The sequence below is a fragment of the Bos taurus genome, chromosome 4, assembly GCF_002263795.3.
Source record: "Bos taurus isolate L1 Dominette 01449 registration number 42190680 breed Hereford chromosome 4, ARS-UCD2.0, whole genome shotgun sequence".
In the NCBI taxonomy this organism is placed as follows: domain Eukaryota; kingdom Metazoa; phylum Chordata; class Mammalia; order Artiodactyla; family Bovidae; genus Bos; species Bos taurus.
Genome location: NC_037331.1, coordinates 15,307,282 through 15,332,137, shown reverse-complemented (window position 1 = coordinate 15,332,137; position 24,856 = coordinate 15,307,282). Strand labels below are relative to the sequence as shown.

General features: G+C 37.9%; 1 protein-coding gene across 3 annotated transcripts in view; it reads right to left on the bottom strand.

Moving 5' to 3' along the window:
- Positions 1 to 11,224: 11,224 nt before the first annotated feature.
- C1GALT1 (core 1 synthase, glycoprotein-N-acetylgalactosamine 3-beta-galactosyltransferase 1) overlaps positions 11,225 to 24,856 on the bottom strand; it is a 44,397-nt gene continuing 30,765 nt past the window's right edge. For 2 of the 3 annotated variants that reach the window (XM_024990828.2, XM_015468149.3), the window contains exons 3-5: positions 23,222 to 23,458; positions 18,899 to 19,566; positions 11,225 to 12,051 (exon numbers count right to left, since the gene is read on the bottom strand). In XM_024990828.2, the coding sequence (XP_024846596.1) occupies positions 11,833 to 12,051; positions 18,899 to 19,566; positions 23,222 to 23,441 (1,107 nt within the window). In that variant the 5' untranslated portion in view covers positions 23,442 to 23,458 and the 3' untranslated portion in view covers positions 11,225 to 11,832. The remainder of the gene's footprint in view (positions 12,052 to 18,898; positions 19,567 to 23,221; positions 23,459 to 24,856) is intronic. The other variant, NM_001076160.2, reaches the window with a different exon arrangement.

Here is a 24,856-nt window from a genome sequence, read left to right as displayed (position 1 = left end):
AGGGTGTGGCAACCGACTGCAGTACTCTTGCCTGGAGAATCCCATGGACAGAGGAGCCTGGCGGGGTACAGGCCATGGGGTCACAGAGTCAGATACGACTGAGTGACAGCACAGTACGGCAAACTATACTTTAGCACAACAGAATCACGGAAGTGCTATTTCCTCAGAGTCACAGGTTCTGGGGGTTAGGCTGGGACATTTTTGGAGAGGGGAGGCTATTTTACAAATTCTATCTACTGTAACTGCCCATCTGCTTCACAGTTGAGCACTCCTTTACCCCAGAGGCCCTCATTCATTCTTCAATCGTGTTTTCAGCAGATATTCAGCAATCCCCAGGTAAGTGCTAGTACCTCTCATGTCTTTTACTACAGCTCCAACAGGTATAATTTAGCTTGTGTATTAGGTAAAAACCAGGGCAGGAATGATGTCAGCTTCACATGTGTGCCCTTTCATGGACACAGAGGAACAGCAGGCTGACCTCACCTCGAGGTGTCAGAGGTATCACACAGCCAAGCCTGGAAATTCCAATCAGACACAACGTGATGAACAAAACCAAACAGTTCGCCCTAAGGGCAAAGTGAATGACACTGATGGGTGAGCAACACCAGGTTTCAGAGGTAGTTATGAATGGAGACAATTTCAGAACTGAGTGACCCCGGGCAATCTCCGTGACCATCCTAGCCCACACTGCACAGGCAGCTCCCAACTTTCCTGCCTACTCAATTCACTTTTCTCAGAAGCCCAGATTGGTTCAGAACAGTATTCTTTTGAGCAAAGCATACCTGGGAGTTGTTCAGAGCAATCTGAGGAGTTCCCGGGCAAGTATTGTTTTAGCTTCACTCTCAGTCTTTAAACTGAGAATGTTTTAAAGCACTGAAAAATCAAGGCACAAATGGTGAGAGAGTGGGAAGGTCTGGATACTCTTGAAGAGCCAAAAGAAAACAAAATGATAAAGGACTGAAGACAGAAGCCACAGGTGAGCTTTCATGGCCAGATTTTTACTGAGATTCTGTAGTGAGGTGGGGTCCAATCTCCCCTGCACGTCTGAGGCACCTGTTATTCCCCAGCTGCTAGGAGTGTGGGCCGCTGATGGTTCTCAATCAAGTTCCAAGAATTACCCTCAACTGAAGAGAGCTACCTTGTCCAAAATCATGCCATTTCCTTGGGCAGTCCTTATCCAGTGACCAGCTAAATAGAGGTTTCCTGGCTCTCTGAAAGTGCAGTGTTCCTATGAAAGCTTTCATAAGCTGAAATGGCATAAAGCAAACAAGCAATTACCTTAGGACACATCGTGCTAACAGATGCACAAAATAAACTGAGATGGAGCACAGATGCTCACAGACACAGTTCAAAACGAGGGTGGTGTGATGCTGAGATGCTGAGGGTAGTCCCTGGGGAAGGGCTTGATGGTGCCACGGTACCCCCCTCAGGAGGGTGTGCTCCGTCTCTGTAACGGCTCCATCGCAGCAAAATCAATGCTGTGGAATGGTATTCTCACTTTTCTTACCTTCTCCATAAAAACGAAAATCTTCTTTGGATTTCTTGTGTTAGCAAGTGAAAGTCGTTCAGTCGTGTCTGACTCTTTGCGGCCCCATGGGCTATACACACAGTCCATGGAATTCTCCAGGCCAGATTACTGGAGTGGGGAGCCTTTCCCTTCTCCAGGGGATCTTCCCAACCCAGGGATCAAACCCAGGTCTCCCACGCTGCAGGCAGATTCTTTACCAACTGAGCCACAAGGGGAGCCCAAGAATACTGGAGTGGGTAGCCTATCCCTTCTCCAGCAGATCTTACCGACCCAGGAATCAAACCGGGGTCTCCTGCATTGCAGTTGGATTCTTTACCAACTGAGCTATCAGGGAAACAGGTACTAATATAGGTGTTTTGTAAAAGCAAAGTGGAGGAGAGCAACTTTTAAAGCGGGGGATACCTGTATTGGTGTCTAAGGGCCAGGCAGCCTTGCCCCAAGTATACAGAATAAGAAAGACTGAAGGGCCCACCCTCCTCCAGGGGATCTTTCTGGAGAGTTTCCCTGTTCCCTCTCCCTAGGTGTGACTCTCAAGGCCACTTACTATCTACCTTTTTGCATGCTCCGCTCACGTCAGCAGCAGATCCTCACAAGTCCCATTAATCCTGACAATAGATTGTTCATCAGAGGTCACCAAAGTGTGTGCGTGTGTGTACAGGCACGCAAGTGTGTGTTGTGCTTAATTCAAGACAGAATGGGCAAATGATCTGGCAGTTTAACATATGACTGGGAAATAAATTTGTTGTATTTTAAAATTGCATTATGAGCTTTGATTTTGCTTTTTTAAAGCCTCAATTTCACCTACCAAAAACGGTACTGAAAGCTAAGAATGAAAAGGTGAAAAATCCAGAGGTGCAGAAGTTGTGAATATATTTTGACTCTGTATGTTCAAGTCACATGCCTGATGTGATTTCAGCTTGACAGCACAGTTGATTGGAATTATTCACCAACACTCCCATTCACCACCCTGGTCTTGATCTTAGAGTGGGGAGATGAATTGAGAGCAAAAAATAAAATTACTAGTTGGAACTGTATGAGCATTAAACGATGTCCAGGAGACAATCTTACATGAAGAACTGCAAGAATAAAAAGAGTATTGGGGGAAAATTGAATTACGTATTTAGTTGAAAATTAGAAAGACATTGAAGATAGAGAAAGCACGAATTATATCTATTTTTTTATCTCCCACAGAGGCTTGCAGAGAGTAAGTCATCCATAAGTATTTGCTCAACTAAAGGATCTAAGATTGTGACTTCATTACACCTTATAACACACCCATCTGCTGTGGTTATAATGCAAGAGGTTTGGGCTAGGTAACATTCCTCTAGCCCTAAAGCAAGCTATCCTATTATGCCAGTTTTTCTTATAGCTTAGTGTGCCTTGAATCTAGAAGCTGGATTGTTTCTTGTTGTCACTTTCTCATGTGGAAGAGAATACTGATTGACGGGCTTAGAATTAGGGTATTAGGAGACCTGAAGTCTCTATTACCACACGCCAGCTGCCTGGGTGTGATTCTGACTTATATTAATCTAACAAAATAAATCAAATGTTTGCTGACCTTCTGTACACAGAATAGCTTGGGCTGAACCTTGGGAAGAATTACCTATGGAGAGATGAAAGAAGAGGTAACCATGACAGCTCCTGATTTTAATGTGATATGCCATGGGGTGAGGTTAATTTTTAATTCTTAGGTGTGAGAAGTACAGTCACTTTTAGAGGAAATCACTAACATCTTTCTATCCTATCACATAAGGTGGAGTCTGGAGAAAACAGTGTCAAAGTAGACCAATCTACTTTAATTTCATTAAAAAAAAAAACAAACTCACTGATGATAATAACTGTGCTTTTGGGTAAAATCACTGCCTTATATTTTCACACCTTCTATTTCCCTTGCTTCACCTATTTGGATTTCAGTAATGGCAAGAAGTCTGGGTAATTCTACATCAAAAGTTCTACATGCAAACAGTTAAAAAAGAAAACTCTTGAAAAGATACTTTGATAAGTGAGTTTCAAATAATCTATGTGGTGATCTAGAGTTATTAGAGAGCAAATTTATTTACATTATTATGAGATAATCAGCCCTAAATGAGGTCACTTGTGATCTTAAAATTTGTGAGCACCAAGTAATTTTTCATTGCATCCCACTTTTAAGTCAGTAAAGGAAACTGGGTCTTGGTGTTTTTTGAAACTGCAGACTCAGATTAAATTTCACCACTCAGTTCTGCTTCACTTGTTGAGTCACTTGACTTCTGAACAGCTTTCCATCTGGTAAATCTGAGGATTTAGTAGCCTAAGCGTGTAAGGACAATAAAACATGAAAAGAAAGTCTAACTTAGTAAAATTATGAGACTCTCAGATGGAAAATAACACCAAATGTCATTATTACTTACAAATTGCAGAAATAGCAGGGCACATGTCTAATTTAGGATCACTAAGGAAACACAGGTGATTCACTCATTATTTCCCAATTCTTTTGTTCTGCTTCCACTTCTAAAATTTTGACACTTTAAAGAAGATGAAGATTTCAAGGTGGCTAATTTTTAAAGAGGAAAATGATATAAATGAAGTTATCAAGCAACCTCTGTTAAGTTTCAAGGTTGATGACTATTATAGTGAAGTGAGCATATAGCTGAAATTGGATCCTAAGACCAGTTTAAAACCCTTACTGCGGTGAGACAGAACAGGTACAGGACTGAGCCTGGCGTGCCTTCACCTGGCTTTGGCTGTTGCTGCTCCACATGGGATTTACCTAAGAATGAACAATACAGACTTCACGAAATACACTGAAGTCAGATTACTGGCTATTTCCACATGGGGATCACAAATCCAGACACACTCTGGGTAAAGATGGGATTTCCTCTGAAGACTTGGGCTTCCCTTGTGGCTTAGCTGGTAAAGAATCTGCTTGCAATGTGGGAGACCTCGGTTTGATCCCTGGGTTGGGAAGATCCCTGGAGAAGGGAAAAGCTACCCACTCCAGTATTCTGGCCTGGAGAATTCCATGGAGTCACAAACAGTTGAACATGACTGAGCGACTTTCACTTTCGCAGATTACTGGGTATTTCCACATGGGGACCACAAATCCAGACCACACTCTTCTGAGTAAAGACGGGATTTTCTCTGAAGACAGTGAATGTTTTCCCAACCAGTTTCCCAGGGGAGGAGTCAGTTCTCCAGCAGGAAGTAAAGTGTGAGAGCTGTAACCTGGGGTGAAGGAAGAGCTTCTTTATTTTACCCAGGGTAGATGTCAATTTGGTGGACACTCTATAAAAACGTAGCAGTATCTGGAATGCTTCTAGTGGGGGTAGTTCAGCTACTGCTGGGGCTTTGGAAATAAGGCAAGGGAAAGACAGTCTGGTGAGCGGCAAGAGGATCCCAATCCTTCTAGGCAGCTCTCATAAATTATTCTCTGCACCCTTTCTCCTGTTATTCTGGAACATCCAGGAACATCCGGCCTCTGCTCTGCTGCATAAGGGAGAGGACAAGTTCCTTCCTCAGGACCAAACATGGTGGTAGGTGGAAGTCACAGCACAAGATGATAGCACACAGAGAAGCTGGCAACAGCCAACAAGAGGAGAAGTTTTCGCCTCACTGTTTCAAATAAAATAGAAAAATACTTGTGGTTCTGTTCCGGAGGGATACCTCTGCCACGATGAAAGTGAAAGTCACTCAGTTGTGTCTGACTCTTTGCGACCCCATGGACTATACAGTCGTCTCCAGGCCAGAATACTGGAGTGGGTAGCTCTTCCCTTCTCCAGGGGATCTCCCCAACCCAGGTCTCCCACACTGCAGGTGGATTCTTTACCACTTGAGCCACAGGTTAGCCCACGGGTGCCACCAGGGTGCCACGAAGAGCACACCACTCAAAGCCTCGCGCGCCACTTTTGCCAGACAAGATGATACCAGTTTGGGGTTAAAAACAGGAAAGCAGATTCTCACTGGTTTTCAAATACTGAAAAAAAGAAAATGCACCTATATTTTTGGAGAGGTAGGTTCTAGAAGGAAACATTTCCATACAAAAGAGAAAATTCTAGGATTCTGATGACATGTATTCTGAGTCCTTTCTACTAGTTCTAGGAAATTATTTCTTCCTTCTCCTTTATGTTGATTCTAGGGAAGTTTCTTCAGCTGGTAGGAGGGAACTGAAATTCACCAAAAAACACATGATTAAAAAACAAAAATCTTTAAAACACATCTGCTGATAGGAAATGGGGGCAAAAAAAAAAAGGCTGAAAGAAACAAAAGTACTGCTACCAATGGGAGGAAAAGAAAAAAGCAAAGACATGGGATGAGAGAAGCAAAGAACAGGGGAAGGTTCAAAGAACCAGAAATTCAAAGGCAAGAAGTGAGCAAGATTCAACCAGGTGAGTAGGTTGCAAACATTAATTTTTATGAACAACAAATCATTTCTATGCCTAATTATTCTAAGCATATACCTTCATCTCATCAAATAAAATTACTACATAAATCTTACCAGTATGAAAAAGTAACAAATAATACTTTAAAGAAAAAAATTCAACTATTAAAATAATCATACCTTTCTAGTCTTATCTCTCAAACACATGTCCACTGAACAGTACAGTTATAAGGATGATATCCTTGCATAAAACTGAAGAAAGAAACTGAATCATTAGTTCTCTTTCAAACTCCTGCCTAGATTTTACCATTGCTCTACAATCTGACAGCAACAATGAAATTCAACTCTAAATGTTACAAGGAGTATGATTCCAGTGCTACAGGAACAGGAGGAAAGACAAGGAGGTGAGCCTTCACATATGCCCAAAGCATGATTAAGCAGAGGTGGGAAACAATATTATTACTATTTTTTTACATAGGAGGAACAAAGAATTTCATAGATATAAATATCTTTGAAGTATATAAAATGTCTGTCATTCAGGTCAGCTCAAAGATTACCTCTTCAGAGGTGTTCCCTGACCCCACACCCAGAAAATTCTTCTACCATATCACAGTTTCATTTTCCTAACACCACTCTGAACCATGGTGTTCCTTCATCTACTACCTTGTTTATTGCCTCGCTGTAGAATTAAGGCCCTATGGGAACAGAAACCTTATATATGTGGTTCACCTCTGTATTTCTACTACATTCTGGGCACAATTATTAAATAATTAGCTGAATAAATAAATTTCTCAAGTGTACATGACAGATAAAAGCATACCAAGAAATAGGAAAGCAATCTTTTCTTTTCATATGTTCTTTCTATAACATATATGTATACCTGTAAACATACATACACAGATACACACTTACCTGGACAAAAGCATAGGTGTTTCTGTTTTTTTAATATAGATTATTCAAAATCAGAGGTGGAATGTTTTGTTGCTTTAAAGAAAAATAACATGTTGCAGTAAAAATTATTTAAGCCTATTTAAATTGAATAACTTTGATGGGAAAACTGCTTAATATTTTTGGTAAAATAACCCCAAAACTACCCGTTAAAGACAATGTTTCTCCCACAACTTTTACATCAGTTAAAAATAATCAGATAAAGCAGCTTTAAAATGGTAATTTATTTTATGCAGTTTTTTAAATCCATTGTTTAAAAATGTTCAAAAGGCACTTTAAAAAACATTTAAAAATACATTTTTTCTGACTTATTGGTGATCACTTAAAATAAGCAAGTCACCAGACATTTTAAAATCATTCATGATACTATTATGTTACATAATTTTTAAATTCCAAAACACAAACATTCTCTGGGCAATATAACACACTGCTTAGCAGTAAGATTAGTTCCCCTCTAATAATATACTTTATATGGATCGCTGCAGGGCCCTGTAAAGTTATTTAAACTTTGCTGATATAAACTAAAAACTAGAGAGGTAAAGGAGTTGAAACAGAGACCTATTCAACTGTGAAACTAGTTTTAGAGTTGGTTTCTCTAAATAGAACTTATAAAATTTCTCATTCTAATCTGAACTAAAATTTCTATTTCAACTCCAATATATAAACATAAGCCATCTTTTTAATTAATAGAGGTTATATTTAGTCCAACATAAACCACAGGTTGTCCCCCAGATTTCTTAAGTACGCTTCTGTGAAGCCTACTATAAATAAGCAGTGAAATGAGGCAAATGAGGGTTTTTTTTTTTTTTTTTGAGAAAAAGGGAAGTTGGGGAGTGGAAGAATCCAAATAATTTAAAATAATTTTACTTCATTTAATTGAATATCTAAAATTAGTTTAAAATTGTAGACTTTTAAGTAGGTCAAGTATCCTGAGAGCCAGCAGGCATTGTTCTTAGACAAATTTTTACTTCCAATCTCATAGGGAAACAATATCAATAGGTATAAAATTATGTAAGTGATATATACAAACTCTAATCACTAAGAATAGCTGAATTAATCTTGTGAGGGCAGCATTAGGAGTAGTTAGAAAGTGGAAGTTAGTTATCAAGGAAATAAAGATGGGCAATAAATACAAAGAAGTAGAAATTTTCAATATTCTAAAGAAGGAAAATATTCTAAAGAAATGAAAATTTAAATGAATAAAAGGGTGGATTTCATCTAATCTATCAAATGAGGGATTTTTCAAGCCTCAATCTGGTAATAATACAGTATAACAGGCTCAAGGAAGTGAAAAATTAATACTTAAAACAATTATGAAAATAACCAATTAGCAAATTTAATGCTTAATTACCATACTTTTAAAAATATTAAAAACTGGTCAGTCATTTATTTCCAAATCTTCTTACATGTAACAGAAACTCCTCCGAAGTTCAAGGTATTTGAAAACAACTGAACTCTGGGAAAAAATCTGCTTTGTATCATCTACAAACTTCCCACTTGAAATACAAGTATACTGTTACTGAAGAACAATAGACAGTGAAGCCTGTTTTAAGACCATACTAAAGTCATTTACCCAGACGACAAAAACCTTCATTTAAAAGAGAGTAAGTCATTATCCTCATCAAATCTGGATTTATGTGCTCTATTAAATACTTGGAGAGTTTTTTGCTTTACTACGTCCTATAGGACAGTCGACTGATCCTTGAAAGTGATGAATTTTGATAGAATTAGCAGAAAAACATTCCGCATTTTATATAATAGTACTTTACTATCTCTATTGAAAATTTTTTTTTACCACTAATTGTGGACATTTTTGATGACATTCATTTAGGTATGCTTTTAATGAATTAATGTGTACTTAACTAGTAATTACTGAACATTTTCTGCCCTAATATGAAACTACTAAACTTCATATTTTACTGTGGGCCCTGATATTAGTCACCCTGAAGCAGCTAAAGGATTTTGTCAAACGAATGATTCACTGACCTTTTATATTATCTTTAGTCTCTTACTAAATATATTTATATTATCCTTAGTCTTTTACTAATATAGTGTGATTCTATATTAGATCCATAGTACAGAACTACATTATACTATGCTGTATCTAAATTTTGAAAGATAACCACACTTAAGGGGAAGTAATCCTCAGTGTGTTATAAGGATGATTTGCATATGATCTACCAGGTTTAGTGGGGAATTGGAGGGCTTATTTAAACATAATTATTTGCTTCCACCACTAGAGTTTCAGAATTCAGCAGGTCTGGGGTGAGGTCCAGGACGCATTACTGACAAGTTCCCAGGTGATGCTGCCACTGCGGGTTGGGACCACTTTGAGAACCGGTGCCCAAGGGAATCTGGGAGAATGCATACTTCTGGGTCCCAAGAAAGAATCAAAATTTCTGGAATTGGGGTCTTGAAACCTCCATTTTAACAAGTTCCCAGGCAAAAGTATATGAACCACAATTTAAAGAATCATTATGACAATTTGGCTGGTTAATTTGACAACTACTGGCCAATGTATCAGATGTCACATGTCATTAAGTAAAAATGGAAGTAATGTTACATGATTAACCTCAAGGCTGACAGGGTGCAAAGAACACACAGGCTCTGAATATAAACCTTAGCTCTGTTACTTACTAACTTTCTGACAGTGGAAAAATGACTGTAGTTCTCTGAGCCTCAGTTTTCTCATCTATAATATGGGAGTAACCCCCAATTTGTGAGGATTAACACAGAGTATCTAAGCACATTACCTGGTGTATAGTAGGCATCAAATAAAAACTAGCTATTACTTATTATAAGAAATGTATGAAATATTTCCTTTGATATCTGATTTCATTAAAGCAGATTTCTCACTCATGTAAAATAAATACACTCCAAGGTAAAGAATAATAAAAAAAACTTTACACTTAGCACTCCATACACTGGGACAAACAGTGTTCTTAAAACCCTTACACATAGTCACTCATTTAATCCTCATAAAAGTCCAGTGAGGTAGGTAGTATTCCTGTCCTGTCCCTAGTCTACAGATGAGGAAATTGAGGCACAGAGTTAAGATTAAGTTAATTGCTCAAGGCTACAAAACCAGTGACGGAACAAGAATTTAAACCCAGGTGGTCCGACTCCAGACCTCAGGATTCATCATAATGCTGATTTCACATGAGTCAATTTTAAGGTTTTTGGATGTTTATGGTAAACAATTTATAATTCTAGTACAGAAAAGTAGCGTATATGGACTGCAAGTAAATTCATATTCATACCAAGGTAAAGAGTTGCTCAAAGAATAGAATGCCTTGAAAGTCTGGCAGCTGATATCACCAAGAAAATAACAAAAAACAATTTAATAGGTAAAAACTAGGGTAAGTTTTCACTATGTTGACAGAGTAATGCCATCATTAGCCACTAGGATGAACATCCTCTCAAATACACAACACAAAGAGGTCTTGGTTTTGACATATTTTGGCACAATAAATATAAACCATGTAGCTAAGCAGCAGAATCAATGGCATGACAGCCACATAAAATTAGCATTATGATAAAACATAAGAGAAATGTAAATTATTTGTAACATTTAAGATAATCATATAGAAGGTGTATTCTGTTATGATACACTCAGATGATACTTGCTAAAAACAACTAAAATTTAACATCTTCTTTCCTTCCAGAAATTCTTTAAATAGAGGGTTAGATGAAATAGAGGGTTAAAATTAGAATGAAACATTTATGTGTTTTTGATGACAGTCTTGAACGGGTATTCTGCTCTATTCCAACTGTCCACTGACAAAAACAATCATCCTCAAAGAAGTCAGCATCAAAATTCGGTGTTATTCATAAATTAAGCATTTGGTCTTTTAATATTTGACACATTTCAGTTTGTTTAAGCATTCTGCATTTTTTAATGTTTTTAATTAACTCTGTTCAAAATCCTACAAATTACTTAGCCAGTGTAACTAACAGCCACCTCAGAACCGAAAAATGAATCTCAAATCTCTGCTTTAAACAAGTTATGCAAGGCACAAACAAGTTCTCATCTCTCAACAGAATGAGAAAGAAAGGAACTATAATTATGTAGTTGGACAAAGTTTTAAATAATCAATTAAAAATGTTACTTAGTGATTCCTGAGAATAGCACTATTATAAGAAATGCATCTCCAAATAGCATTAAATTTACTATTCATTAGTTACCCATAATTAACAACGGGTAAAACTAGGAATAAAATATTTTAAAATGCATGTTTATAGAATGCTATTAATGCTTTCAGTAAATAAATATTAATAGTTGAGAATGGCATTTGAGAATGGTTAAGCACGTTTAGAAAAGAGGCAACGGGACTCCGCAGAAGATTAACTATTAATTAGAATGAAGTATATAATACAGTCAAGGCCCATGATAATTTCAAAATGTGGTTTTATTAATGCACTTAAGGACAAGTGCCATTCTTATTCTACCTTCTTCTGGAAGAAATACTACCAATTATAAATAGTCACAGCAAATTTTCATTAGACAAAAACTGTACGTGTGTGTGTCAGGGGTGGTTGGTTCATTTATATCATACTGCGAATATAAACTCATGTTCTGAGTCTACAGACAACACTGAGCAACAATATTTCCTTCTAAATTTTCTTTAAGGCAGATCTGTTTAGCATCGTGTGTGAGTTACTAACATGGTGCAGTGTAGTTTTAGCAAATTTAACTTTTAATTTCCCAGTGAAAGTAATACATGTGGTCAGGAATAGGCAACAAATCTCTCTTCTAGTCCCTCTGCCTGGCCACCATTTTAAAAACACAAGTTTTTCTTATACATATATATATTACTGTATCAAAACACATTTTAACAGACTTCACAGCACACTTAAAGCTTCAGTTTACAGTCATTCATACGAAAGGTTTCTAACATGGAACGTTCACTTGGAAAGAATTCCTCACTGGGGTTCCAGTGTTCTCGATCAGAAATGGAGAGGTTCTTCTTCAGTGCAATGCTAGGCATTTTACCTCTGTTCATTTATGTTTTTCTTTCAAGGGCTCCTGATTTACGTTTGTGTCTTCATTTTTGTATATCTGACTTACTTCCTTTAGCATCTTCTCAGGTAAGGCAGGTTGATATCTGTATAAATAACCATACGGACGAAGATGATAAACGAGGTATTCTAACTCATACATAGTTGTAGGATCAACATAGTGAAAAGAAACTGCAAGATCGGAACAGCAACCAGGACCCTAAAAAAGTAGCAGAAACAGGCATTATTAATAAATGGCATATTATTACATACAATATTAACATGCGGATAAAAAAGGAAACACTAGTTTTAACAGAATCAAAGCATTAAAGCTGGCAAACTAAAGCAGAGCCACATGCTTTATTAGACCCGTGAAAGAAATCAAGCGTTTTCAGAGTTCCCAACAATGTAAAATCAAACATGAAATTGCTGAAGTATATCTAACTGAAATAAAATTCTCTCATACCCTATAGATTAGCGTCCCTCCAAAAAAACCAAACCTAGAAAACCGTGAGTCTTCAAATGAAAGAGTCAGCTATACAAAGGACAAAGTTCTATTTCTCCAAGTTTTGCCTTCTCTTCATTATTTTCTCATTATAAATTTTTGCTTGGCTCAGCCTCAGAAAGATACCTTTAGAACATTCAGTGACTACAAAGCCTTGCCCATAATGTATCTGCAAGCTAAAACTTCATTGATACATTAACCCAAACAATCTGGTATTTAAGAGAAGAAGTGCTAAGAAGAAGTGCTAGGTTTGAGCCCATATTTTGCCTACTAGTGTATAATCTGGGGCAAGTTACTTAATCTCTATAAGCTTCAATTTCCCGAGGTGCAAAAAAAGATGTTACTTAAAGGAGACAATGTGTATAAAATGGCTGGTACCATGCTTTACCTGTAGTAAATACTCAATAAATGTTAGCTTACACTGTCAGAATAATCACATTCAGGTGGCCTTCAGTTAAACTTTTGTTCAGTTATATAATTCTCATAGATTTCTGAGCTGGCATGAGAGCAGTTAAATCAAAGAAGACAGAAACAAAATAACAACAAAAATACAAAAGCAGGAAAGAATAAAAAAAGAATAAAACAGAATTTAAAAAACTGGTCCCAGAATTAAGCAGTCAGTCACAAGGTCATTCTGGGGTCAAAACTGGCATCTGGAGACTGTTTCACTCAGATAACTCCAAAAAAACTTAAGACCATCTACCATCTTTGCAATGACTCACGGAGAAAAACAGTCAGGCAAGTTCCCAGAGAAGATTCATAGTGATCCATTAAATCAAACATTTAATAATTCATATTTGGAAGTATGCAGCTTACAATGCAGTAAAAATATTAAGAAATTATCCACTGTATTTTCTCTGGCCTTTTCTCTACACTCCTTTGAAACAAACACTGAATAGATGGGTTTCTTGGACCAACATGTAGACACTGAAAAATTATCTGGTGTCTACTTTTTGCATTTTTAGGGAATTTAAAAGTAGAAATAAATATGAAAAGTAAACAGATAAGTCAACTTGTGATTATCAAACCAGCTCTATTCAGTAGATATATGTGACCAAAAAATGCAGCAGTCATACTTAAAAAGTAGAAAGAAATAGGTGAAATAAATTTATGTTTTAACTGAATAAATCTATATTATTTTAATATTTAGATAGGTGATCAATATTTTCTAAATTATTGATGAAATCATTCTTTTTATTTGTGCTAAGTCCTTGAAATCAAGTATGACTTCTATTACTGGGCACATCTAAATTTCAGTAGTCATACTCCAAATGCTCAATAGTCATATGTGGTTAGTGGCTACTATAGTGGCCAATGCATAGTAAACTAAAGACGAGAACAAAAGCGGTTAATATTAAATTCCTGGATCCTCTCTGGAAGCAATTTTATATAACTCTGAAATATTATAATAATATCTTGCTTAGATTTACTGTAGTAATAATGTTATACTCCATTGTGCTGTTTTTTTTTTTACTGGATGGCCAGAATAACTGCTTAATGATAACGGTTTTTTATTTATTATTTATTTAGTTAATATTTATAAGCAATAAAAGGCAATATAATAAAAGATATAATCCTTAGAAACAAAGTACCTAGTTCTTTGCATATGATCATCAGATCAGATCAGATCAGTCGCTCAGTCATGTCCGACTCTTTGCAACCCCATGAATCACAGCATGCCAAGCCTCCCTGTGCATCACCAACTCCTGGAGTTCACTCAGACTCACGTCCACCGAGTCAATGATGCCATCCAGCCATCTCATCCTCTGTCGTCCCCTTCTGCTCTTGCCCCCAATCCCTCCCAGCATCAGAGCATGGATACCCCCAAAACTCAACAGAGTTGAGTGAAAAATCACCAGAAATAAAAAAAAATCCGGGAACAGAGCCAGATTTTAAAGATGTTCCAGTGTTCTTGCCTGGAGAATCCCAGGGATGGGGGAGCCTGGTGGGCTTCCATCTATGGGGTTGCACAGAGTCGGACACGACTGAAGTGACTTAGCAGCAGCAGCAGCAGGGGAAAAAAAAGCTTTCATACATATATACATATACACACTAGTTTAAAAGTGTTAAGCAAAGAAACCAATTACAAGAGTAACAAAAATTCTAAAAACCTAAGGAGATATTTAAGAAGTAAAGATTTACTTGAATAAAACTATGAAAATTTACTAAGGGACCTAAAAGGAAATTTAAAAAATAATGGGCAAAGATATCCACTGTTCCTAAAGTAATTAGTTTATGCACAAGTATAAAATTTGAGAGTTGCTAAAACAATTTAAAAGAAAAAGAGAGGGAGCAATAAAGGAGAAAAGACACAGTCTTAGATGAATAATTTGAAGACTTTGTAAAGCTACAAGGTTCAAAACAATATGGTACTGAGCCAAAACCAAATAGAACGATGGAACAGAACTGAAACCTCAGATATCGACCCCACTGTAAGTAATGCTATAGTGAATGATAATAATGGAGGTATTTTTAAATCAGCAGTGAACAAAAGACTATTAATAAATGGCACTGGAATAATTAGTTAACAATTTGGAAAAATCAGGAGTTCGCTACATCAACCATATACACTACTAATTTTCAAATGGATTAGAGGTAATATAAATAAAACTGAAGAATTAATATGCTAAAACCACATTTGATCATTTCTGACCTATAAAAAAGGCAATTTCACACATGCTGCTGCTGCTGCTAAGTCGCTTCAGTCATGTCCGACTCTGTGCGACCCCATAGACGGCAGCCCACCAGGCTCCCCCGTCCCTGGGATTCTCCAGGCAAGAACACGGGAGTGGGTTGCCATTTCCTTCTCCAAAGCATGAAAAGTGAAAAGTGAAAGTGAAGTCGCTCAGTCGTGTCTGACTCCTAGCGACCCCATGGACTGCAGCCCACCAGGCTCCTCTGTCCATGGGACTCTCCAGGCAAGAGAACTGGAGTGGGGTGCCATTGCCTTCTCCAATTTCACACATAGAGGAATGTTTTTTTAATATTTGAAAATCCACTATATTTTAAATCTGCTGTATTAAGACTGACTTCAAAATTTTCTTGTGAAAAAAAAAAAATCTACTGCTAGGAAACAGACTGGAGTCCTAGGGAAAAGATTTCATTCCTAGGAACAGATTCACTTCTAAGTGAGAAGGTAGTGTGAAAGGGAACAGCATGAAAAGTTCTGAACAACTAATGTAAGAACATAACTTTTTGATTAACTACAGTATTTCACACCCTAACCTGCTAGATAAATTTTTTTTTCTTTTTAGGAGCTTCTTTTAAAAAAAAACAAAAACAAACTAGAGTATAACTGCTTTATAATGTTGAATTATAGACAAATCTTTCCCACACTGTATTTTTAGTGACTACTAAGGAAAGAAAGCAAGTATGTATGAGATTCAGGACAGCTTTGCAAACAGCAACTCCCTTAGAGAGAAGACAATTTATTAAATGATGAATAATAACAGAAGTGTGGTTTCACTTTGGGTTTATATAGAACCTCCTGAGAGAGAAGAGGCAAAATTAGGCTGGGTCAATTTTGGAACTTACAAGTCTGTTTTACAGTTTTTAAAATAACTTATAAATTTTTAGAGAATAAACATAAAATTTCCCACCCATTTAAAAAGCTAGTACAATTTAAATAAGATATGTGCCTGGATGGGAGAAGGGTTTGGGTGAGAATGGATATATGTACACGTCTGGGTGAGTTCCTTTGCTGTTCACCTGAAATGATCACAACACTGTTAATCAGCTATATCCCAATGCAAAACAAAAAGTTCAAAAGAAAAAAAAAGCCATGATACAACTAAAAATAAATAAAATACGTGCTCTGTAAATATTTGTTAATATAAACTATATTATTAGGTATACCTTATTTGCAGGTGGGAACTGTTGGCAGTACTTTTAGAGGCAAAGTGGATATCTTACTGGTTAAAAATAATAACAATTATTATGCTCCTTTGCTATTACTGTTATGTGTATCCAACATCAAAAACTCGTAGTGAAATCTTACATGCATTTAGGTGTTTTCATTATTATGCATTTGTAATGTTCTTGAGTTTAAGTATATTTTTGTACGGTAGGGGTGCAGAATTGAGACAGGAAGAGCTCAAGTAATCCTGGATAGCTTAAGAAAACTTTGTACTGAAAAAGCATCCCAAGTAGTACCTCACTAAAACCAAACCAAAACAGACTATCAAAAGTCAGACTTGGGAATACATGTGTTTTACAGTTTAGGAAATTCTTGCATCTATAATAGCAGTAAGATGCTAGCATATGGATTCAAAGAACCTCATTACATAAAACTGAACTTTAAAATGTTTGTTTATTCAAGTGGAATTTATCCCAACAAAAGTATATTTACTCTAACACACTCTACACTCCTTTGGGGAGCACATATAAGACTAATCAGACAGCAGTGGCCATGATAGAAATAATAAGAGCTTTTAAAATCAGAGAGGGATTGCAAATACTGCTAAGGCTACTCATCAGGATAGTCAAGTTACGTGACTCTCTTGAGTCTGTTTTGTCACTTGTTAAATGTAGGTTTACCGTTAAGGATTAGCTATTACTTCTGTGTAAATACCAGGAACACACTGGTGGTTGAGAGCTGAAAAAGTAGTAATTTGCTTTAAAATTTCTTTTTAAAGCTGAAAACTTAAAAGCTCAGGTCAGATGTTTCAAGTCAAGGTTTGAAACTTCAGTGCTACTGACATTTTGGGCTGGATAATTCTCTGTTGTGAGGGGCTGTCCTGTGCACTGTGGAATATTCAGCATCTAGTAAGTTTACAATCTTGTGGATTTCTACGCTTTAGATGCCAATAGAGTCGGACACGACTGAGCGACTTCACTTTCACTTTTCACTTTCATGCATTGGAGAAGGAAATGGCAACCCACTCCAGTGTTCTTGCCTGGAGAATCCCAGGGACGGGGGAGCCCGGTGGGCTGTCGTCTATGGGGTCGCACAGAGTCAGACACGACTGAAGTGACTTAGCAGCAGTAGCAACCACTAAGTAAACAATCAAAAAGGTCTCTAGATTTTCCCAAATGTCCTCTGGGAGGCAAAAAAGAGCCCCTGGTTGAGAGCCACTGTTTTAGATGGTGATTTGAAAACAAAGGCTTATAAAGAAGAGAACAGTACCATAAAGTGTATTATTGGACCTCCGGGCCAGAGAAAAGGTAAACAGCACCAGTAACTTGCCTCAAGACATTAATCAATAACAGAATTGAGTCTAAAAGCTAGACTCTGTGATTCCTGGTCTCCAGTTAATCATTGATGTAATGCTCATATAGTGAAAAAATGACAATAGCTTACTAAATATATACAGGCAGGAGGATGGGTAAGTTACAGTATATTCATGTATTAGATTATTATACAGCAGTCTAAAATTAATGAAGCAGATACACATATTAATGTTGATAAATTTTAATGTTGCATGAAAAAAGCATACGTTCAAGTATGCCTATGGTACAATTCTACTTATCTAAAAACCTGCAAAACAACATACTATGTATTATTTACAAATACAGAAACATGTAGGAAAAACATAAAAACATGCATGGTAATGATGAATACTAAACTCATTACAGTGGTTAATTCTCAGGAAGGAGCTAAGAGAAATGGATTGAGGAGAGGACACTGGTCTCACCTATCTCTATACCTTTTTGTTTAAAAAAAAAAATTTAAAGCAAATGGGACCAAAGACTAATATTTGGTAAAGCTGCTTGTGTTGTGTGTGCGTACACAGTTGTTGGGGGGTACAAAACAGTATATCTGCAAATATTTAGCTGTGCATTTGAAATATTTAATAATTTTAGATAAAATTCTCAGGAACGTAAGCTAAGGTATCAAGTGAGGTCCAGGACTTCAGGTACTCCCTGTATGACAGACACTGTCCTGTATCGTGACGACCACTGGATTAGACAGGTAGATCAGGTCCGTCTTACAAATGAGGAAACTCAGGCTCAGGGGTTAGGCAAATTCTGGCCATCCAAGGTCATTCAACTATTAAGTGGGAGAGCAGGATTTGAACCTAGGTCTTTGTGAACCTCAAAATCTTTTCAGGCATTGTTCCTGAAGATGAGAAGGCTCTTTACCCAGATCTTCCCATAGCCTGCTTTCTAACCTCACTCAGGTTTCTGTTCAAAAGTTACCCTTTTAGCAAAGCCTTCTTCATTTGCCCAAACTGAAGTATCCCTTCCAACTCTGGGCCACTCTCCATCCTCTTACCTGGCTCCACTGTTCTCCAGGGCACTTGCACTTCCTAAAATCGTTTTATAACTGGACTTGTCCGTCTGTTTACTGTATGCATCCTCATCAAGAATGTAAGGTTCATAAGAATTGGAACCTGACAATACTTACTGCTATCTTCTTAGCGCTGGGCATGCAGCAATACAAATATTTATTGGAATTACTATTGCCAACACCTTTGTTCTCATCTGCTCTGTTATACTTCCATTCTATATAAAAAGACTAAGGGAGATTCTTGGCTACTGATACTAAAGAACATCACATTATTAGTTTTTTAAATAAACAAAAGTCAAAGTACTTATACAGTAATAAAATTTCTAAACTTACCTCTACAGGAGGATAATAGTTATAATTCCAGTACCAAAAGGTTCTCGGCAGATAACCCTTGATTAAGTGGTGTTCTGGTACAAAAGGATGAAAAGTTTCTTTTCCAGTGGTGTCTCTGGAATCTCCCGCTTCTACATTTATAATTTCCATGCATCTCCCCAGTGCTAAATCTTCGATTGAGGAACTGTGTGTACATTTGTCTGTTTTAAATGCTTCAACAAATCTCTTCAAAGCTTCTTTGCTCAGTACATATCCTGCTCCTCCACTCATGTAGCCCTGCTTTACATAGGGCTTAAATCTTCTCCCAAAGTAAATGGGTTCTTCAGGGTTGTATTTTGAGAGAAGCCATCTCAAGTTATCTAGTATAACGTAAGTATCATCATCTGCTTTCATAAACCAATCAGCATCTTCTAAATAATGATCATGAACATACTGAAAGGCTTTAATTGTTTTCCAGTACAGTTGGTCTCTGCCTTCTCTGGTTTTTAATCCCACAGCAGGGAAGTCCTTGTTTTCTTCTGAACTCATAAACAACACTTTATTACAACGCTGGGCCCATGTGGCTTTGACATGTTTAGCCTTTTTCTCTAGATTTTGAGGCCCTGTCATTACCCAGCAAAGAATTTTAACCTTCTGATAGAGCTTATCAGCGATGTCAGTGTTCTCATCTATTAAACAAAAATTGCTTAAAGTTAATTTACATAGTTGTAAATTCAAAATAAATTATACCAAAGAAGACATTTTCTTGAATAATTTCAAAAGACTCCCCTCCCGCTTCTATATACCTCTCTACTGTTAGTGATTGAGCTGAAAGAAACACAACATTGACAGGAATTTTTCACTGCTCTGAATAAGCTTCCAAAGGGCAGGAAACACGGACTAATGAAGCGGCAGTTCATCTTAGAGTCCACATCTTGTGTTATGCATTTCTACAAGTACCCTGAGGTGGTTTTAAAAAGATTTTCATGATTACCCCAGTTCGAAAAAGATGAGTTAATGCAAAGCTGAGATCATTTCTTATAGTAACATACCTCATTCCAAAGGGCAAATCCACCAGAAACAGAACAGAAGAACAAGCAGAGGTAGTATTTCCAAGATTGTCAAGAGCAGTGTTTTTCATAGTATTGGTTTGCAAAGAAACAGGGAGCTTATGCCAAAATATAAAGCAATACATTGGGCTTCCCTGGTGGTGCAGAGGACAAGAATCCGCCTGCCAATGCAGGGGACATGGGTTCAATCCGTGCTCCAGGAAGATGCCACATCCCTCAGGGCAACTAAGGCCATGAGCCACAACTAGAGAAAGCCCATGCGCAGCAATGAAGACCCAGCACAGCCAAAAATAAAACAAACAATTAAAAAAAGAAGTAAAGCAACACCTTACTTCTTTCATCAAGGAAGTCTTGCTACACTCTACCAAAAAGTCCATTTAACTAAGCAGTAAGCTTAACTGAGTTACTTTCTGGTGCAAGCTTCTAATCAGGATGCAGACAGGTTAACACACAATTTACAGGCTGTTGGGCCAGGACTACATTTTGAGTAACACTGCTCCAGAGAAAGACTCCAACTATGAGATTCCGGATCAGTGCTTGGTGAAGGATCAATTTTTATTTCCAGTAGTTAGAGACTTATCGGAGAAGGCAATGGCACCCCACTCCAGTACTCTTGCCTGGAAAATCCCATGGACAGAGGAGCCTGGTAGGCTGCAGTCCATGGGGTCGCTAGCAATCGGACACGACTGAGCGACTTCAATTTCACTTTTCACTTTCATGCACTGGAGAAGGAAATGGCAACCCACTCCAGTGTTCTTGCCTGGAGAATCCCAGGGAAGGGAAGCCTGGTGGGCTGCCGTCTATGGGGTCGCACAGAGTCGGACACGACTGAAGCGACTTAGCAGCAGTAGCAGCAGCAGAGACCTATACTTTTGCAACATGCCAAAAATGAATAATAAAATAAAATTTCAAAAATGAATACAAAAACACAAGCCCTAAGTTTTTATGTTTAGATTTACACAAAATTATTGTCCAATTACCATAAAAGTTCCTAACTGTTTAATTCTGACGTCCATACTTTTCTAGTTGTAGACCAGCATGACTCTACAAAATTGCACTTTGTGTAGCAACGCTCTAGGCAGCAAGCTGAGGAAATGTCCTTGAAGTTAAGGTCAATCAGTTACAAAAGCTCAGTCCTGTGAAAAATTAACAACTGGAGGCATACATTTCTAGTTAACTGACTGAGAGCGAGTAGAGGGAAATGCTCAGAAAGGCATGAAAATATTCTAACTGTCCCTCTGAATATCAAGAATTTGCAATCCAAAACCAGACAAAACTGCCCTCTTTTCAGGCAGAGAGCATTCATATTTTCATACAGAGGAGGGGTTCAATCTCTTAGTTGTACATATATGCCAAATCCTGGGCGGGAAGGACTGTGGTGGGAGCAGAAATCCTTAATATGTTTCACATAGAGCAAGACATCCTTCTCCCTACAGTTGCAATCTGGTAGACAGTGTTTCTCATTCTTTCAATTACTCATTCGTTCATTACTCTGTGATGGGCATGCGCTGGTAAAGGAGATAAAAAGATGAATAAAACACATATTTTGCCACAGGAGAATTCATTCCAGCATGGGAACTTGGCATGCAAACCAATACTCGCTGTATATTAAGAGATGCTGTAACAGAGGTATGCGTAAAGGTTTCAATGAACTGAGGGGTAAAGTAATGGCTGATAAAGACTACAGAATAGTGAATGGGAAGTTGGCTAGAACAGAGAAGAAGGGGATATAAAGCACTATCAGGAAAAATAAGAGACAATGCAGAAATTAGGTCTTTAAATGAAATTCAGCAGAAGAAAGGACAAAGGACACAGTGAAGTTTGGTTGAGTGCAAGCACATGGATATAGCTGAAGGTCTGATTTAGGGGAAGAATGCTACAGACTGAGAGAAGTAACCTAAAAAATGGCAAAGAAGTAGACTGTCAACATTTATGAGAAACAGGATTGATTGGTAAGCAGAGGAAAGCACCTACCATGACTGAGGCAGAAAGTAGTGAGTTATATAAAAATAGGAGGAAGAAAACATTTTAGGATTGTAAAGGAAAGGAAGGAGTATGATTTACATGTTAAGTCTGTGAGAAACCTTTAGCATACCTACATTTTGCAGACCATCAAGTAGGACAAGTAGGTCCTAATTTATGTGCCTGCAGTGAGGCTGATCTAGAACAGCCTACCAGTAGAGAAGCCTGGCTCCCACTGAACAACTAGAGCCTAGAGCAACGGTGCATAGCCAGTGCACAGCCATCAAACTGCTCTATGGTAAGAACACAGCTGCTCAGAGATGAACCACTGTCATAGAATCACTCACACACATGACACTTTGTCATCGTATGCATGTACTTGCTAGTTTATAAGATAACCAGGATGTGTACCTCACCCTCAACCTTAGATTGAGAGGTAGGAAAGAAGCAATTTACTGCCAAAAAGATAAGACAAACACCCCTTAATGTGGGACCCTGTTGCATCCCAGAATTCTAACCTTTTTTTCAAGCTACTGTATTTTCTGTCAAATAAATCACCATTTGCAGAGACCTTTGAATTGTGAACGCCTTCTCATACTGTCTGGAACTAGGTTAAGGGAAAGACAGCAAGGAACAGATGGAAACTAAAATTATGAGGACTGATTACATCACACAGGCAAAGAAAGAGCCAAAGAACAGAGGCTGAGAGCAAAGCAGCATTCAAGGGGCATGGAGAGGACACGGTTGGGAACACCTGGTCGGAGGCAGAGGACCAGGGGAAAGTGAAGTCACGTCATATCGATGTAACACACGCCTGGTTTCTACTTCCCTAAGAGTTTTATGCCTCTCAAAAGGAGAAAAGACTAGTTATGTCAGACACTGATAAACAGTAAATCAAAATTTATATATACCTCTTGAGTTTCTCTAGGAAAACAACACTAAGCAAAAAACAAGACTAAAACAAGGTAACAGAAAAAACCAGACACAGATATGAACCATGAAAACAAAATTAAAAGTTTTAGAACTAAATCTAATCTGAAAGTTTTGCTTTTCTCCAAGTTATATTTTCTGAACTATTTAAAAATAAATTCAAAATTAATATCTTACATCCTAAATAAATCTGGGTTTTAGTAATTTCTTTCTCCTGAGGCAAACCAAGAATTGTCATTTAATATCTGGAGTTAAGCTCATTTCCATCAAAAGATACAGTGATATAACAAGATTCATGTAAGCAACTTTTTCTAATTCTCTCAACACTTAAACATATTGAAAAATACAGTTTCTATTTACTCCTTAATACAGTAAACCACACCTTTATGTTGGCTGGCATCTGCATCGAAGTTCATCTGTCCTTCTAGATGATTCTGTTCATTGTCATCTGAATGCCTAGCGTGAGGATCATTATGAAGAATACTAGGCTGGATGTCCTTCTGTTCTTCGAACAAAATACTAAGTAGCTGAGAGCATAAAACAAATCCGACTGCTGATCCACAAAGGAAGGTTAAAATATTCAGCCAAGATTTAGAGGCCATTTCCCGAAAATGTATCTCTGTAAGAAACAAATTATTACGGTGTTATAAATTATAAAGTAATACACATACCAAGAGGACTGGTAACTGTTAGCTATGTTACTGATGTTATCGTTTTAGTTGCTAAGGCACATCTAATGCTTTGCAACCCTATGGACTGTGGTGGCGCTGGTGGTAAAGAACCTGCCTGCCGATGCAGGAGACAGAAGAGACGCAGGTTTGATCCCTGCATCGGGAAGATCCCCTGAGGAGGGCGTGACAATTCACTTCAGAGTTCTTGCCTGGAGAATCCCATGGACAGAGGAGGCTGGCGGGCTACAGTCCATGGGTCGCAAAAGTTGGACACGACTGAAGTGACTTAGCAGCAGCAGAACTGTAACCCACCAGGCTCCTCTGTTCATAGCATTTCTCAGGCAAGGATACTAGAGTGGGTTGCCATTTCCTTCTCCAGGAGATCTTCCTGATCTTGGAATGATAATTCCTTTACAAGGAGAACATTTCTAAGAGTATTTAACTTTCATCCCTCTATTTGCTGTTGAAACACACATTATGGACAGTTCGATAAAATAAATGAGTAGCTACTAGGAGGATCATTGTTGGGGGGGACACAGGTAAATATGTCTCTATTTGCACACAGAATTATCTATTCTTCTCACCAAGATCCTCCATGGATCCAAGCCAGACTGCCACATTCTTTTTCTTTCTTTGCTATCAAAGTACTTATATATACTTTTTTCCTCTATATACTCTAATAAGGGGTCAGCAATTTTTTTCTATAAAGAATAAGAAATAAAATACTTAAGGATTTGTGGACCACAGATGGTCTTTTGTATATTATCTTTCTTCCTTTTTAAACCACCTTTAAAAATATAAGAAACAGTCTTAGCTTGTGAAGGCTAGAGTCAGCACTGTTTCAGGACCTTCAGGCCAAACCTATCTGCCACCTGATTTTGTAAATGAAGTTTAACTGGAACATACCCAGGCCCAATCTGGAGAACGGCTGCTTCTGCTCTACAACAGCAAAGCTGAGTAGCGGCAGCAGCGGCAGTTCATCCCACAAAGCCTCATCTAGCCCTTTAAAGACAAAGGTTGCCAACCCCTGTGCCCCAATGCCTGGGGCTCACTGCAACGCTGGATGCGGCCGCCCTCTGCTCACTGCTGAGGGTGTTCACTGTTATCCCACTGGACTGCAAGACCCTGAACAGCTTCCACATATCACTAGGATTAAGGAGGGTGCCTGGGAACAGTGGCTGCTGGATAAATGCCTGCTGAACTGCCTGACAACCAAACGGGTCCATTTTAAGGGTTTGCTAATAATCACTACATGTTGAACTTATAAATTCCTATGAGAACAGTCCTAAATCTATAGTTTCCAACTCCCCAAGATAATATTTTTAAATGTTTGCTAAGCATTGATC